Here is a 16,631-nt window from a genome sequence, read left to right as displayed (position 1 = left end):
GTTGAAGCAAACGAATAATGCTAGATAAATCAGAATCTGTTTCCTGATGTGCTAAGCTATCCAACCAAAAAGTTGATGCAGCCACAACATAAGCTATAGAAATTGCAGGCCTGAGAATATAGCCAAAATGTAAATAACCTTTCCTTAGATAAGATTCAATCTTCCTATCTAAAGGATCCTTAAAAGAAGTACTGTCTTCCATAGGAATAGTAGTACGTTTGGCAAGAGTAGAAATAGCCCCATCAACCTTAGGGACTTTTTCCCAAAACTCCAAATTAGCTACTGGTAAAGGATATAACGTCTTAAACCTAGAAGAAGAATTAAAAGAAGCACCAGGCTTAGACCATTCCTTAGCAATCACATCAGAAACCGCATCTGGAATAGAAAAAAACCTCAGGAGTAATCACAGGAGGTTTAAAAACAGAATTTAAACGTTTACTGGTTTTGTTAACAAGAGGATCAGATTCCTCAATACCCAAAGTAACCAATACTACTTTCAACAAAAACCGAATATATTAAATCTTAAAAAGATAAGAAGATTTATCAATTTCATTGTCTGAAGTAGGATCTTCTGAACCAGAGAGATCCTCTTCAGAGGAGGATATTTCAGTATGTTGTCGGTCATCACAAATTTCATCAGTTTTATGAGAAGTTTTAAAAAACCTTTTTACGTTTATTAGAAGGTGGAATAGCAGACATAGCCTTCTGAATTGCATCAGCAATATAATTTTTCATATCAACAGGTATATCATGTACATTAGATGTTGAGGGAACAACAGGTGCTGTACTAGTACTAATAGAAACATTATCGGCAAGCAAAAGCTTATCATGACAACTGTTACATAATATAACCGGAGATATAGGGGCCTATCTATCAAGCTCTGAAAGGAGCTTGACGGCCCGTGTTGACGGCCCGCTGCTCCATATCCCTGTCGGTCTGCTCTGATCTGGCGGACAGGAATCACCAGAAATCAACCCGATCGAGTACGATCGGGTTGATTGACACCCCCCCTGCTGGCGGCCGATCGGCCGCGAGTCTGCAGGGGGTGGCGTTGAACCAGCAGCTCTTGTGAGCTGCTGATGCAATGCTGAATACGGAGAGCGTATTGCTCTCTGCATTCAGCGAGGTCTTGCGAACCTGATCCACAGTGTCGGATCAGGTCCGCAAGACCTTTCTTAAATAGGGGCCATTATCTCAGCTTGCTTATAACTGATACACTTAGCTTTGGTAGAACTGTGTTCATGCAGCATGGTTCCTACAATAGCTTCAGAGACAGGATCAGACACCTTGCAAAATGTAAAAGAAAAAATAACATTTAAACAAAATATCCAATTTCCTCATATAGCAGTTTCAGGAATGGGAAAAAATGCATATGCTAAATAAGCAGAAAAGCATACAGCATAGCCCTCTAGAATATAAAGAGAGCAGGGAGCATAAAGGAAGTGGGATGATAAAACCGAAAATATATTTGGCGCCAAGTAGGACGCACGACACAAAGTGAAAATTTATTGGCGCTACCAACATCTGGAAATGATGCAACTTGAGTCATAACAAGGGCAAATTAATGCCACACAACCTAACGTCAATAAAGACGCAGGAAATTCCAAAACTTGCGACACTATAGACGCAAATTTGCTGCAAAAAAATTTTGCACTAAAAATTACGCAGTAAATAACATAATTTTGTGCCCTCGCGGGCCTAGATTTGCCCGCAAAATTTAAGAAAAAACAAGTCTTATTGGAAAAAGAGACTAAACCCCAGGTAAGAAAATATTACAAAAATAACTTCCTTAAACATGATTCTCATACTGAAACTGCTAGACTGCAAAGGGAAATACACATAGACCTGACTCATGGCAAATATAAGTAAAATACATATATTTAAAACTTTATATAAATGCATAAAGCGCAAAACATAGCTGAGAGTGTCTTAAATAGTGATACATACTTACCACATATAGCAGACAGCCAAACCAGTACTGAAAACCATCAGCAGAGGTAATGGTATGTAAGAGTATATCGTCGATCTGAAAAGGGAGGTAGGAGATGAATCCCTACGACCGATAACAGAGAATACTTGAAAAGATTTCTCATGAGTGAATCCATAAAATCAACAGGCAATACTCTCTTCACGTCCCTCTGACAAACACTGTACTCTGAGAGGAACTGGGCTTCAGAATGCTTAGAAGCACTTATCATTGAAGAAATCATAAAAATCAAGTACAAACATACTTTACCGCCTTCATAGGAGGCAAAGTTTGTAAAACTGAAATATGTGTGTGGTGGGAGGTGTATTTATAGGCATTTTGAGGTTTGGGAAACTTTGCCCCTCCTGGTAGTAATGTATATCCCATACGTCACTAGCTCATGGAATCTTGCCATTTACATGAAAGAAACACCTTTACTATCCATTCCCCAGCTTTGCATAACCAACATTGTTATATTAATATACTTTATAACATTTAAATGTCTACATTTTTGGCTTTTTCTAAGCCTCTATAGACAGCCTCTTAATCGCATGCTTTTTTATTTGCTTTTCACAACAGGAGACTGCTAGTTGATGTGAGCCATATACGTAACGTTGTGCTCACGCCCGTGGCATCTGCACAACACAGCTAAAATGCAAGACAATAAATAATAATTAAAAAGTCATGTGATCAAAAGAGTTTAAGATACAAGGTAATCACAGAGGTTAAAAGTAAATTATAACCATGTTGACTGTGCAACACTGGGGAATGGGTAATAAAGGGATTATCTATCTTTTTTAACAATACATTTTTTTGAGTTGACTGTCCCTTTAAGTTCCCCTTCAAACGTACAACATTTAGCTCTACGGAAATTGGCGGCGCTATACAAATAAATGAAAATTCCACTGAAGTTGAAATGTCATGGGGAGTGATGGCTAATTGTATTCCTTTGCCAACAATAACAATTATTTATCCAGCATATAATGCAATACTGAAAGAAATCAAGACAATAAAAACAAGGCTATTTCTACTAATTATATAGCAGAACATGACACATCAATATCAAACGTAGGAGACCGTTCTAAAACTAAAGTGAAGTGAAGATATTTTAGGAGCTAGGCATATATATTTTTTATATATAGCTTTTTTTAGAATAATAAATTATTCCTGGTTCCTGGATATTTTTAAGCCCTGATATACATACTCATTTCTTAGTGTAATTTCTTAGTATAATACAGATACAAGCTCTCTTTTCAGACATATTTATACAATTTAGTGTTTGGCTTTACATTATTCTTTACTCTCAAGATAACTTGAAAGGAAGAAAGTGTGACTGATGGAAACACAGATAAAGCATTTCTTTTGTGTTCATTTTCTTCTTAGAAGTGTTAGTTTGTATGCTGTAACTAGGGAGACGATACAATAACAGTACAATTCTCTTTAGACATGAAAATAGATAGACACAGTCAAAATGCTGTCCAGGGTATAGGGAGTTACTCAGTCCTTGCAGAGTCAAAAAGGAGAACATAAAGACAATATAAATCTTCAAGTTTTAGAGATTATTACAGATTAAATACAACAGGAATAAAATGTAGTTAGTTGACTATATAACAGAGATATTGGCACAAAGAGGCATGTTCCTTTAGAGCAATGTTTGCCAACCCTTAACAGGCCAGATATTCATTATAACTTAACTAGATCACAGGTGAAACAATTGGCTGATGGGTGAGATGATTATTTCACCTGTGCTCTAGTTAAAATATAATAAATACCTGGCCTGTTAAGGGTCCTGTGGGCTGGAATTAGGAAACCACTGCTTTAGATAAACAAATGAACAGAAGAATTTCAAGATTTCTTGGTAAAATAAAAAAAACTTTCGTCATTCAGAAGGAGTGCACAATTTAAAAATAATAAGAGACACTTATAGAGGAGTGAGCATGTGACTTGAGCAGTATAAATGTAACATTGTTACAAATATTATTGAAAACCCCCATAATTTATGTAAGAACTAACCTGATAAATTAATTTCTTTCATATAAGCAAGAGTCCATGAGCTAGTGACGTATGGGATAGAAATACCCAAGATCTGGGAGACCACAGAAGAGTCACTAGAAAGGGAGGGATAAAATAAAAACATCTATTTCCGCTGAAAAAAAATAAATCCACAAAAAAATAAGTCTTTCTTACAACTTACAAGAAAAAAACTTAAATCGTAAGCAGAAGAATCAAACTGAGATGCTGCCTGAAAAACTTTTCTACCAAAGACTGCTTCAGAAGAAGCAAATATATCAAAACGGTAGAATTTAGTAAATGTATGCAAAGAAGACCAAGTTGCTGCTTTGCAAATCTGATCAACTGAAGCTTCATTCTTAAAAGCCCAAGAAGTGGCGACTGATCTAGTAGAATGAGCTGTAATTCTCTGAGGCAGAGACTGTCCCGCCTCCAAATAACCTTTGCCATACCATCTACATCTTATATCTGCCCATGGACCATTGAGAGTTCCTGGATGCCAGTGATCAAGTCTACTGGGTGACTAGATTGATCCCAGTTTGCCCCTATAGCACCAAGGGAGGTGCTTCAACAAATGTGAGTGCATTTCATATATCATATTATAATCCATTTGCCTCAGCAATACTAGGCCATATAGGCACCCTCTTGTGCTTTGTATTGTTTCCCACAGAATACTACATATCCACCGGAGGTCAGTCTTCTGGGTGACTGTTTTTGACCCCAGACTGTTTCATCTACATCATTAGGGGTGGCATATTTCATGTGAGTGCAACCATTACACCTTTATAAATTCAAATATTCTCTACAATATTGGGCCATGTGACACTTCAGAAAAGCCTGAGCTTTCACAGGATTTGTTGGAATGAGAGAAAAAAAATTCTCACAGGAGGTCTTATTCTGAAACCGATTCGATACCCCTTGGAGACAATATTCTGAATCCAATGATTCCGAATGGAACCTGCCTAAATGTCTTGAAATAATTTCAATCTGCCCCCACCAGAAGAACTGGATCGAGGGACGCACCTTCATGTAGACTTGGGGGCTGGCTTTGGTTTCTTGTAAGGCTTGGATTTATTCCAATGCGAGGATGGTTTCCAATTGGAGCCAGAGTCTTTAGGGGAAGGAGTGGTTTTCTGTTCTCTATTCTGACGAATGGAACAAAACTGATTAGAAGCTTAAGATTTGCCTTTAGATTTTTTATCTTGAGGCAAAAAAACTCCCTTCCCCCAGTAATAGTGGAAATAATTGAATCCAACTGGGAACCAAACAAATTATTACCCCCTTAGGAAATAGCATCAGGAACAGGAAAAACTTCAGAAGTAGTCACAGGAGGTTTATAAACATAATTTAAACGTTTACTGGATTTATTATCAAGAGGCCAAGACTCCTCAATATCTAAAGTTATTAACACTTCTTTTAACAAAGAACGAATATACTCAATCTTAAAAAGATAAGATGATTTATCAGTGTCAATGTCTGAAGTAGGATATTCTGAGTCAGAGAGATCCTCATCAGAGGAGGATATATCAGTATGTTGTCTGTCATTACAAATTTCATAAGTAATATCGAGAAGTTTTAAAAGACCTATTACGTTTATTTGAAGGCGGTATAGCTGCCATAGCCTTCTGTATCGCATCAACAATATCATTTTTCATATCAACAGGGATATCATGTACTTTAGATGTTGAAGGAACAACAGATACTGTACTAGCACTAATAGAAACCTGTTCTGCATTCAAAAGCTTATCATGACAACTGTTACATACTACAGTTGGAGATATAATCTCCACAAGCTTACAACAGATACACTTCGCTTTGGTAGAACTGTGTTCAGGCAGCATGGTTCCTAAAGCGACTTCTGAGACAGGATCAGATTGAGACTTCTTGTAAAATGTAAAAAAAAAAATAACATTAAACAAAAATATTTTATTTCCACATATAGCAGTTTCAGGAATGGGAAAAAATGTAAACGCTAAAAATGAACAAAAAAGCAAATAGCATAGCCCTCTGAGCATCAAGAAGGCAAGGAGCATATAGGAAGTGGGGTAAAATCTAAATAATTTTTTTGGCGCCAAGAATGACAAATGACGCAAAAGGAAGTTGAGAAATTTTTTTGCGGCAACAAACATCCGGAAATGACGCAACACGCATCATAAAAAACGCAATTCCGCATCAAACAACCTTGCATCAACTACGACGCAGGAAATGACGAACATGCATCATGACAGACGCATATTCGCGAAAAAAATTCTCGCAGCAAGAATGACATAATAAATAACAGCATTTTGAGCCCTCGGGAGCCTAATATGCCCGCAAGTTTACAAGTCAATTTGAAAAAAGACTATACCACAGGTAAGACAAACTTCCTAAACATGATTTCCATAATAAAACTGCTGGACTGCAAAGGGAAATACACATAGACCTGACTCATAGCAAATATAAGTAAAATACATATATTTAAAACTTTATATTATTACATAAAGCGCCAAACCATAGCTGAGGGTGTCTTAAAATAATGATACATACTAACCGAAAGACACCCATCCACATATAGCAGACAGCCAAACCAGTACTGAAAAAGTATCAGCAGAGGTAATGGTATATAAGAGTATATCGCCGATCTGAAAAGGGAGGTAGGAGATGAATCCCTACGACCGATAACACAGAACCTTTGAAAAGATTTCCCGCAAGGAAAACCATAAAAATCAATAGGCAATACTCTCTTCACGTCCCTCTGACAAACACTGTACTCTGAGAGGAATTGGGCTTCAGAATGCTTAGAAGAGCTTATCATAGAAGAAATCATAAAAATCAAGCACAAACCTACTTCACCACCTCCATAGGAGGCAAAGTTTGTAAAACTGAATTGTGGGTGTGGTGAGGGGTGTATTTATAGGCATTTTGAAGTTTGGTAAACTTTGCCCCTCCTGGTAGTATTGTATTTCCCATACGTCACTAGCTTATGGACTCTTGCCAAATACATGAAAGAAACAGCTGTTGTATAGTGCTAAAAATACATGGGACTCCTGAGCCTACCTCACTATGCTATCGTGGAAAGGAGTTAGAAGTAAATTGAAACTTTTTTTAAAAAGTATGCTCAATATGAATCATCTCCCTTTAAGAAGATGTATCATATTAATACATATCGGCAAATTTTAGGTTGAATCATTCATCACTTATATATTTTACATTAATTTAAAGTAGTTTAAGGTCTGTAGAATTAAAAGATGCCTATTTATATGTCCCAATTACAGAAAAGCATGTAAGGTGACAGAGGGTTTGTGGTTGAGAGAATGCCTTACATTTATATTAATAATATCAGAAATAATATTTAGAAAAGCATGGTAAACTAGTAGCAAAATGAATGGGAAAAAAGATGCAGACAAATTTCTGATGCTCAATGGATCATTTCAATGAGCACGGAGACAGAGTTCATGCATTTAAAGGGAGAGTCTAGCCAAAATAAACTTTCATGATTCAGATAAGGAATGTAATTTTAAACAATTTTCCAATTCACTTTTATCACCAATTTTGATTTATTCTCTTGGTATTCTTAGTTGAAAGCTAAACCTAGGTAGGCTCATATGCTAATTTCTTAGACCTTGAAGGCCACCTCTTATCTGAAAGCATTTTGACAGTTTTTCACCACTAGAGGGCATTAGTTCACATGTGTCATATAGATATCATTGTGCTCATGCACGTAGAGTTACCTAGGAGCCTGCAGAGATTGGCTAAAATCCAAGTCTGTCAAAAGAACTGAAATAAAGGGGCAGTTTGCAGAGGCTTAGATACAAGGTTATCACAGAGATAAAAAGTATATTAATCTAACAGTGTTGGTTATTCAAAACTGGGGAATAGGTAAAAAAGGATTGTCTATTTTTTTAAACAGTAAATATTCTAATATTCTAATATTCTGTACACTGTCCCTTTAATATAATGTTCCTTTAGTACAGTGTTCCTCAGGACCCTTAACAGCCCACATATTCATTATATCTTAACTAGAGCACAGGTGAAATAATCAGTTCACCCAACAGCTGATCAGTTCACCTGTGCTCTAGTTAAAGGGACGTTAAACACTAAATAAATGATAGAATGATGCATTCAAAGAAAAGATTAGTCTGAGAATAACATATAGATGTATTTTTTTTTAAAGTTTCATTAGCTGTTTAAATATTGACAAAATAAGTGTAAAATGTTAGTGTCTATAAAACAATGGGAGCTGCCATGTTATAACTTAGGTTACCTTTTATGCTGTGGCCAATTAGGGACAGTTATAAATAGGTCACTAGAATGTGCAGTCAATGGCTGTGTGGAATATAACAGTGTTCTGCACTTCTGACAGGAATTGAAAAGCTCACAATTTCAGAATGGAATTACAGGAAAAGGGGACAAAATAAATCATCAAAGTATATTGAAGAGTTTTTTTTAATATATATGATTTATGATTTTATATTACCATCTCAAAGTGTTTAATGTCCATTTAAGATATAATAAATATGTGGCCTATTAAGGGTCTTGAGGACTGGAGTTGGGAAATGCTGCTTTAGTATATTGTAATGCCTTTAATGGACCAACAAAATCAAAGTTTTTTATTCCATAAGCTTTCAAGACATCACAGGTCTCTTTTTCAGCAAAATATCTGAAGAAGAGACCTGTGAGGTCTTGAAACCGTATGGAATTTAAAAAAAACTATATTTTGTTGTTGCATTAAAAGGTACAATAATCTACTAAGGTACATTCTCTGTGGGACCAATACAACAACAACCCTTTTTTCCTTGTATTAGACAAATATTAAATGTTGCAAAAAACATGTGATGCCAAATGAAAAGTCTTTCTGATTACAGACCCATCTCAAACTATATTGCACAAATAGAAGTCACAGAAGAGAATATACATTTCTGCAGCTAGGGAAATACTATGTCAGAAAAAGAATAGATACATTTTATAGAGATAGTGTCCTTATGGATCAACAGAAAATTGTTCTTGATGGTTTCAAGATCAGTGACATTAGTTTATGCTGCTCTTTGAAGTAACCACTTAGGGAAGGGTACTCATTATAAATTACTTTAGATAGCTAGATCAGTGCAGTGACAGAACAAGGAAATACACATATCTAAAACTAGAACCATATGTCCATGCAAGTGTAGTGAAACAAAGAACAGTTAGTCTAGCATTAAAATATTTTCAGTGGAATTGAATGACTGATGATGGTCAGTAATGTCTTAAATTTAAAGGAATAGTTTAGTCAAAATTAAACTTTGTTAATTCAGATAGAGCAGGCAATTTTAAGCAACTTTCTAATTTACTTCTATTATCAAATTGTCTTTGTTTTCTTTGCATCTTTATTTGAAAAAGCAAGAATGTAAGCATAGGAGCCGGACCATTTTTGGCTCAGAACCTGGGTAGCACTTTCTGATTGGTGTCTAAATGTAGCCACTAATTAGCAATCCCTACCCAGGTGCTGAACCAAAAATGGGCCGGCTCCAAAGCTTACATTCAAATAAAGATACCAAGAGAACAAAGAAAATTTGATAATAGGTGTAAATTCAAAAGTTGCTTAAAATTGCATGCTCTATCTGAATCATGAAAGTTTAATTTTGACTATACTATCCCTTTAAGTGTAAGGATGGTCAATAAATCATGATGATGATTTAAGCAAAAAGAGCACTTATGTGCACTATGTAAGATCAGTTCATATGTAAAATAAGCATAAGGTATCGGAAAAACAAAAAACTGCCTTTTTTAAAAAAGGAATCAGGTTTATAAAGGACTTTGATACCATCCTATCTACATGAGCTCTGAGATCAGTAATAAAGAAAGAACTATAAAAACTTTATTTTGTAAAACTTCTCCAAGGAAGCAATGAGAAACTGCAAGGCGCAGATTGAGTTATACATTGTTGTATATGTCACCAACATTTGCCACCATTTTCAGGCTAAGCAACAAAGTTTAACCATGTTAACAAACAGAACAAGAGATAATATCAGCAATTTACTCCAAAAAGTTGCATGGTCCAAATTTCAAAATAAAATCATATACTGTATCTGAATTAAATGAAATATGTACTGTTCCAATATAGTGTTTCATCAGCTGTCGTCATCTGGGATTAAAGGGATAGTAAAGCCCAACATTTTCTTTTATGATTCAGATAGAACATTCAATTTTAAACAACTTTCCAATTTAATTCTATTATCAGACTTTCTTCATTCTCTTGATATCCATTGCTGAAGGGACAGCATTGCACTACGGACAGGAAGCTGAAAATATCTATTTAGCCAATCACAAGAGACAAATGTGTGCAGGCACCAATTAGCAGCAGCTCCCACTAGTGCATGATATGTGCATATTCATTTTTAACAAGGGATACTAAGAGAACGAAGCACATTTGAAAATAGAAGTGAATTTAAAAGTGTCTTAAAATGACATGCTCTATCTGAATCAGACAAGTTTAATTTTGATTTTCCTATCCCTTTAAGAAAGTAATCTTAAAGGGACAGTTTTCTCAAAAATTGGTTCCCAATGATCCACTTTACTTGCTGGAGTGTATTAAATTGTTTACAAGTATTTTCATTACCCTTATATTGGTATTTGAAATAGTTTATTTAGCCTATAGTATCCCCACCTATCTTGAAAGTTTTTGGCCTCAAGGCCAGGATGTGATAACACAGCCAGTAGAAGAAATTACACTCCCAGTGGATTATAAAAGAGATAAGGAAATAAAATGTTAATTTTTCATTGTTCTCTCCAAGTATTAGTGATTGGTTTATGGACAGATATAAGATAAAGAAGCAGGCATATTTACACAAAGTGATCAAGTAATGAGATCTGATCATACCTACAAGCTCAACCCATTTTATTAGGTTGTAGTTTCAAAACACAAAATCAGCTAATTCATAAACACAAATAAGCCTTAAAAAAGCAAATCTCATACATTTTATACTCTGCAGCTGGTAAGGGAAAATCATTTTTACAGTATACTGTCCCTTTAATCCCAATCCAAAGGATTGACTGTGTCACATCTGCTGTTGCTAATGGGCCTGTCCACTACTCGCATATATAAAAATTAGGGGGAAATACACGAAGTGCAAACGCTGATGTAAAGTTACATTTTCATTTGTTCAAAATCAAGAAAAGATAAAGTGGTGTTTTATTCGGAGCCATCTATGGGTAAGGTAGCCCTTAAAGTGATGGTAAATCCTAGTGTTTATGAAATGCTAGGATTTACCATTGGAACAAATAAAGGGTACTTTCAGTCATGAAGTATAAAATACTTCATGCTGAAAGCTTCTTTATTTGTTTGCAGCGTTTGCCGCACTGAGCTGCTAAGGCAGACCACCAGCAGAACACTATTTGACTAAGAGGTGATGTTTCCACCTCTTAGCCAATAGCTGTGCAGGAAATCCGGCTTTGCGCTGCAAACAAATAAGGAGCTTTCAGCATTAAGTATTTTATACTTCATGAATGAAAGTCACCTTTATCTGTTCCAATGGTAAATTTTAGCATTTTACAAACGCTAGGATTTACCATAACTTTAAATCTTTATTTATTTCTTCTGGTTTGCTTACCCAAATTTACCCAAACAATACACAAATTCATAGTGTATGGTAACATTCATAAAAGCCATTCCTATCTACAGTTATTTTATTAGAGACCTGAGTAAGGTGAAGTCAAAATTAAACTTTCATGAATGTACAAGTAAAACAAAAAAACCTTTCCAATGTATTTATTGGTCTTTCTTTTGGTATTTGTTTTTTAAACTTAAACTCCATGTTTCTTGAACAGTGTATGGCATTAGTGTGTAACAATGTTATTCAAGCAACCTGTGGAAGGAGCTGCAGCAGGCAGTGCTGGGTTATAGCGGGGAAGCACGCAATTCCCTCCTTACTATAAGTATCACACCTTGAATGTGCACAAAGTGTCTTGCTTATTATAAAAGTGATTCTAGCTATCACACAGTGTTCATTGGTTTAGTTAATTATAGAATTGTACCATAGAGTGGCTGAGGCTGCTGCACTCTAAATCTCCCTCTATAGGTTATTTGTATAACATTGCTACACACAATGCTGCTTAAGGCATACTCCTGGCCCTACCTTAGCCTGCTGTCATGGGAAGGGATGAAGTTTCAACCAAAGCAGAAGTAAAAGAGGTAAATGTATTGATAGATGTAACTTGTATACCCTGTCTGAATTATGAAAGTTTAATATTGACTTTAATGTCCTTTTAAGACAGAAGACTTAATATTTATTTCCTCATCTTCATTAATACAGCTGCTTTCTCATTTAATGTACACTGTCATGAACTATGAACTGATAAAATCAAAATATTCCAAGTAAAATAGTTTTTCTTTTATGTTCTTATTAATATATTCTGTGCTTAGTATCTTAATAATACAAATCTCTGTATGACATACTCTAATACTGAACTTATGTTTCTGATCTAGTGTCACATTAAAATTAGTGCTGCCTATGGTTCCATGAAGGACATTTCTGTATACAATGTATTGGGATTATCACCCTCCCAGATATTTATTGTTGGACGCCCAGCCAAAAAATATCAGAACCAATGTCAGGTCAGTAAAATGCATAAATTACTACTTTTTCACCTCAAAATTGTAGCTATTTAGATCTCCCAAAATACAATGCTTTACATATTGCCTTAAAGTATGAGGGCCCGGTTTTTAAAAATAGTATTAAAAACAGGGGCACTTTCATTCATTAAACTTTAAACTGCAGCGTTTTGTTTTTTTTCTTAATACTTACTTTTTCTTTAGCAAACCCGGACCAGCGATACTCCGCCCGCAGCTCCTTTGTACTTACCTCAGCAATGACGAAACCGGCTTTCTCCAATTATGGCGTGCACCCCAGAGCGTCCATCTCATGAGGCCACGCCGTGATTGGAGGAAGTTGGTTTCATCATTGAGGTGCTAAGTACAGCATGAGAAGCGGGTGGACAATCGCCAGTCTAATTTTGATAAAGAAAAGGTAAGTATTTAAGAAAAACGCTGCAATTGAAAGTTTAAATGAAAGAAAATTTTACCCTGAATCTTTTGCTATGGGGTAAAACTTAACATGCTTTACTTTTGTTGTTGTTATTTCTAGTTTCTAAGTGAGGGGTATGCTGCTCACTTGGCCTCACTTGAATTTAGTCACCACTCACGTCCGAAGAAGAACAATTCACGAATGATCCTGAGAAAAGGAAGCTTTGGCCTACATACTCAGCCTGAATTCCTGAGAAAAAGGAATCACCTTCGAAGGACTATGTCTGTACAGCAGCCAGAGCCACCGTCCACCAACCCAAAGCCAGAACGAGCACAGAGCCAACCAGAATCTGACAAAGATCATGATCGGCACTTAAACCCACTTTCATGGGTGAGGAATGCAGGTCTCAAATTTGAGCCCTCACCCTAAAAGAGACTCCAAAAGTCCCCTGGCTTAAACTGATCCTAACAAGTAGGCCTTGGAATGTTGTAAACTTTGCAGCTTGCAAGCAGCAATTTAATTGATCTATTATGGATTTCCATAAGATCTTTTCCACACCCTAAAATAAGAGAGAACATTCTTCATGGTCATCCAGAACAAGATGCATTATTGATCTGATATCCCGGTGTAGCAACCATGACTTTGTATGCTGTTTTTTTCCCAAACATTGTTACAAAGATAAACTCAACACCTTCCAAATTTATGTAAGCAATCTCTTGACATAATACAGCTTAAAAAAATGACAAAAGATGAGGAGACCAATTAAAACGCAATACTTTATTTTAATCCATTCAGTTAAAACCAAATCCGGTGTGCAAATCTTTTTGGCGACTGCCATAATCATATACCGATTGAGCCCTGAAAAAAGGCACACATTTATTTTGTAGTCAAAAATCTTTATTTTAACAGAAACACTGTTTTAGTCATCATTTTCAATGCTCACGCTCATTAAATATTTTCTAAAGTTCTATTGATTAATCAGCACAGTTGTATCTAATCAGATGGTGTAAAGGAACATAAGTCATCCTATTACAGGCCCCTGTTTGAATAATATAGTTTAGTGTATGAAAGGGGCTTCTATAGGGTACTGCAATTCATTTTAGCTAAATATAGCCCAATAAATATCAACACTCACCCTACTATCCCTCAACACCAGCAATATTTTTTATGTTTTTCTCTAAGTGTGGCCTACAGCCAATTGGAACTTCATGTTTTACCTGAAAAAGAAGGCATGCACTCTTGCTGCCTCCGATTCAAACTGTGAGATGTTCTAAGTGGACGCAGAAGGAACAAGCTCCTTCTGCCTTTGACTCAGGATTGAAAAGGTCCAGGGGAGCAGGATGGGGGGTTGGTAGGATGAGTGTGTCTATATGAGGGACTATTTTTATCTAAAATTAATTATTTTACTCTAGTAAAAAAGTTACATGCTGTATGCACTAAAATCTATATTATTCAAACAGCATCTTATTATAGGGTGACTTTTTGACACTTTAACCGATTAGCATTCATAAACCCCAATAAATATGTTTTTTCAATTATTTTAAATAATTCACAAAGCCTATAAGATTATTTTTTAAATATTAATTGAAGAATCATTGTAGCATTGAAAAGGGAGTAGATGCGGTGCATTAACAAACACTAACACTATAAAGGTGTATAGAGTAGGCTGAGTACTTGATATTTAGCTATAGAAATGGACACAACCAATTCCCTACAAACTTAAAAGATGTCTTTATACTGAAAATGTTTGCTACTTTGATTTTTTAACTAAGGAGAAGATGTAAATACCCATTTTATTGTTCAACAAAAGTCAATACACTAGGAGTAATGAAACTATTTTCTATATTTAAAGGGGCATAATACCCCTTGAAAGTGATGCAGCATAATCTGACAAGAAATTATCACATGATCATCTCTATGTAAAAAAGCAAGATATTTCACCTTGAAATTTCTTCAGCTCTCCAGTACAACTGCTATGTGATCCAGAGGTACTTTTTCTTTACTGTCATCTATAGGGGGGGGGGGGAACAACAGCAGACAATCAGGTTAAACAGTGGTAAATTGACACTTTGCTTTAATCTACTAAATCCTATAGCATTTGACTGAAATCTTGTAATATTTTAATGTAAAATTCCTTAAAATGAGAAGGAAAACAAAGTGATAGTGCTTGCTAATGTCAGATGCATTCTCCCTTGCAAGTCTAACTAAAATCCTGATTGGATGCTTAAATGATGTGGCAATTTTGAGGTAAAATAACTTCACTTTTTGACAAAGAGATGTCTATGTTATATTTTTAATCAGCTTTTTTTAAGTGATTAAACTTTGATTTAGGTCTACAATAAACTTTAAAACATAATAATAAATGTAAATATAAGGCCATATATAAATATCACATTTTCTTGTCAAACAGTTCACTGTATTACAAAAATAGTTTCTTTATGTATAATATTTATTTGAGCAGAACAAGTTATCGGGTTACTTAAAATGAATATTTTTTCTAAATTTAGTGAAAGCTATGGTAATTACCTGATTTATAGGTATTCTTATGCAGAATCCTTATTTAAGTTTGTTAGGAAGTTTCTTTCCTCTAGGCCTGCACCTACATTTTTTTATAAAATTGATATCCTCTAATTAAAATGTCCTTTGGCAAAATCACAGCATCACTTATTCTACAATCAAAAAGGTTATTTGGTTTTCAATTTGCTTAGAACATTTTGCAATCTTGTCAAACTTAATTAGCTGCATATAAACAAAAAATAGACGTGTGGTTTGAGTTTGAGATTACAGTTCTTTCTTGTAATGTATCAAAATGTTGACAATCTTAAACTGGTTACATTAAAAAAAAATGTTTTTGTCATGATGAAGGGGAAAGAGAGTTTAAAGACAAAATCCAATGTTCTTGCAGATGATTATTATAAAGGCCTATTTAGTGAAGATAGGGGCTTAAGGAAACAATAAATACATTCTAAGTACTTATCCAAAACAAAATGTTAGATGTTTCAGAAACCAAGTGTAACTAAGCAGTGAATGCTGATGTCACATGTCCCTTGCCACGATCATTGTATTTTCTACAAAAGCAAGTAATTAAAAAGCCTTTAAAGGGACACCGTACAGTAAAACTGGTTTCCCCTTAATATGTTTCCAAAGACCAAATGCAGAGTATTACATGTATGGAAATTAGTTTAATTTTTGTATATGAAATAAATGCTTTTGTTCATTAAATCCATAGCCCATTTAAATTGGCTGAGTTTGGAAGCAGGCCTAATTATTTTAGCTCTGTCTATACACAAAAGACAATACTTAGAGCAACTAAAAATAGACATTTTAGTACCAATTTCTCCCACCCCACCTGGGCTGCTGTTATAGTAAAGATTGTGGTTTTAAGATGTAAAAAACACTATTTTAAATTAGAAAATAAAGGTAAAGTATCCATTTTAAACTATCTAATTAAATACAGATGGTAAAATTGATCATTGGAGATAAATTAAATGTCTCTTTAACTTTCTCTCTCAACGGTAGAGTCCAATGCATTAATGACACAGAGGGCTAGATTACAAGTGGTGCTCTAATTAGTGCTTTTTCTTTAACAATAAAACCTCCAGAAGTAAAGATTTTGCGCATGTATTGCAAGTTGAAAGTAAAACCTTTGTGCTCAAGTAAAACCTGGCGGACGCTA

General features: G+C 35.1%; 1 protein-coding gene across 1 annotated transcript in view; it reads left to right on the top strand.

Moving 5' to 3' along the window:
* Positions 1–16,177, top strand: part of PITPNM3 (PITPNM family member 3) — a 753,676-nt gene extending 737,499 nt beyond the window's left edge. The window contains 2 exon segments of the mRNA XM_053705246.1: positions 12,418–12,546; positions 13,076–16,177. Coding sequence (XP_053561221.1) covers positions 12,418–12,546; positions 13,076–13,384 — 438 coding nt within the window. The 3' untranslated portion in view covers positions 13,385–16,177.
* Positions 16,178–16,631: the final 454 nt, after the last annotated feature.

The sequence above is a fragment of the Bombina bombina genome, chromosome 3, assembly GCF_027579735.1.
Source record: "Bombina bombina isolate aBomBom1 chromosome 3, aBomBom1.pri, whole genome shotgun sequence".
Classification (NCBI taxonomy): domain Eukaryota; kingdom Metazoa; phylum Chordata; class Amphibia; order Anura; family Bombinatoridae; genus Bombina; species Bombina bombina.
This window is presented reverse-complemented; position numbering and strand designations above follow the sequence as displayed.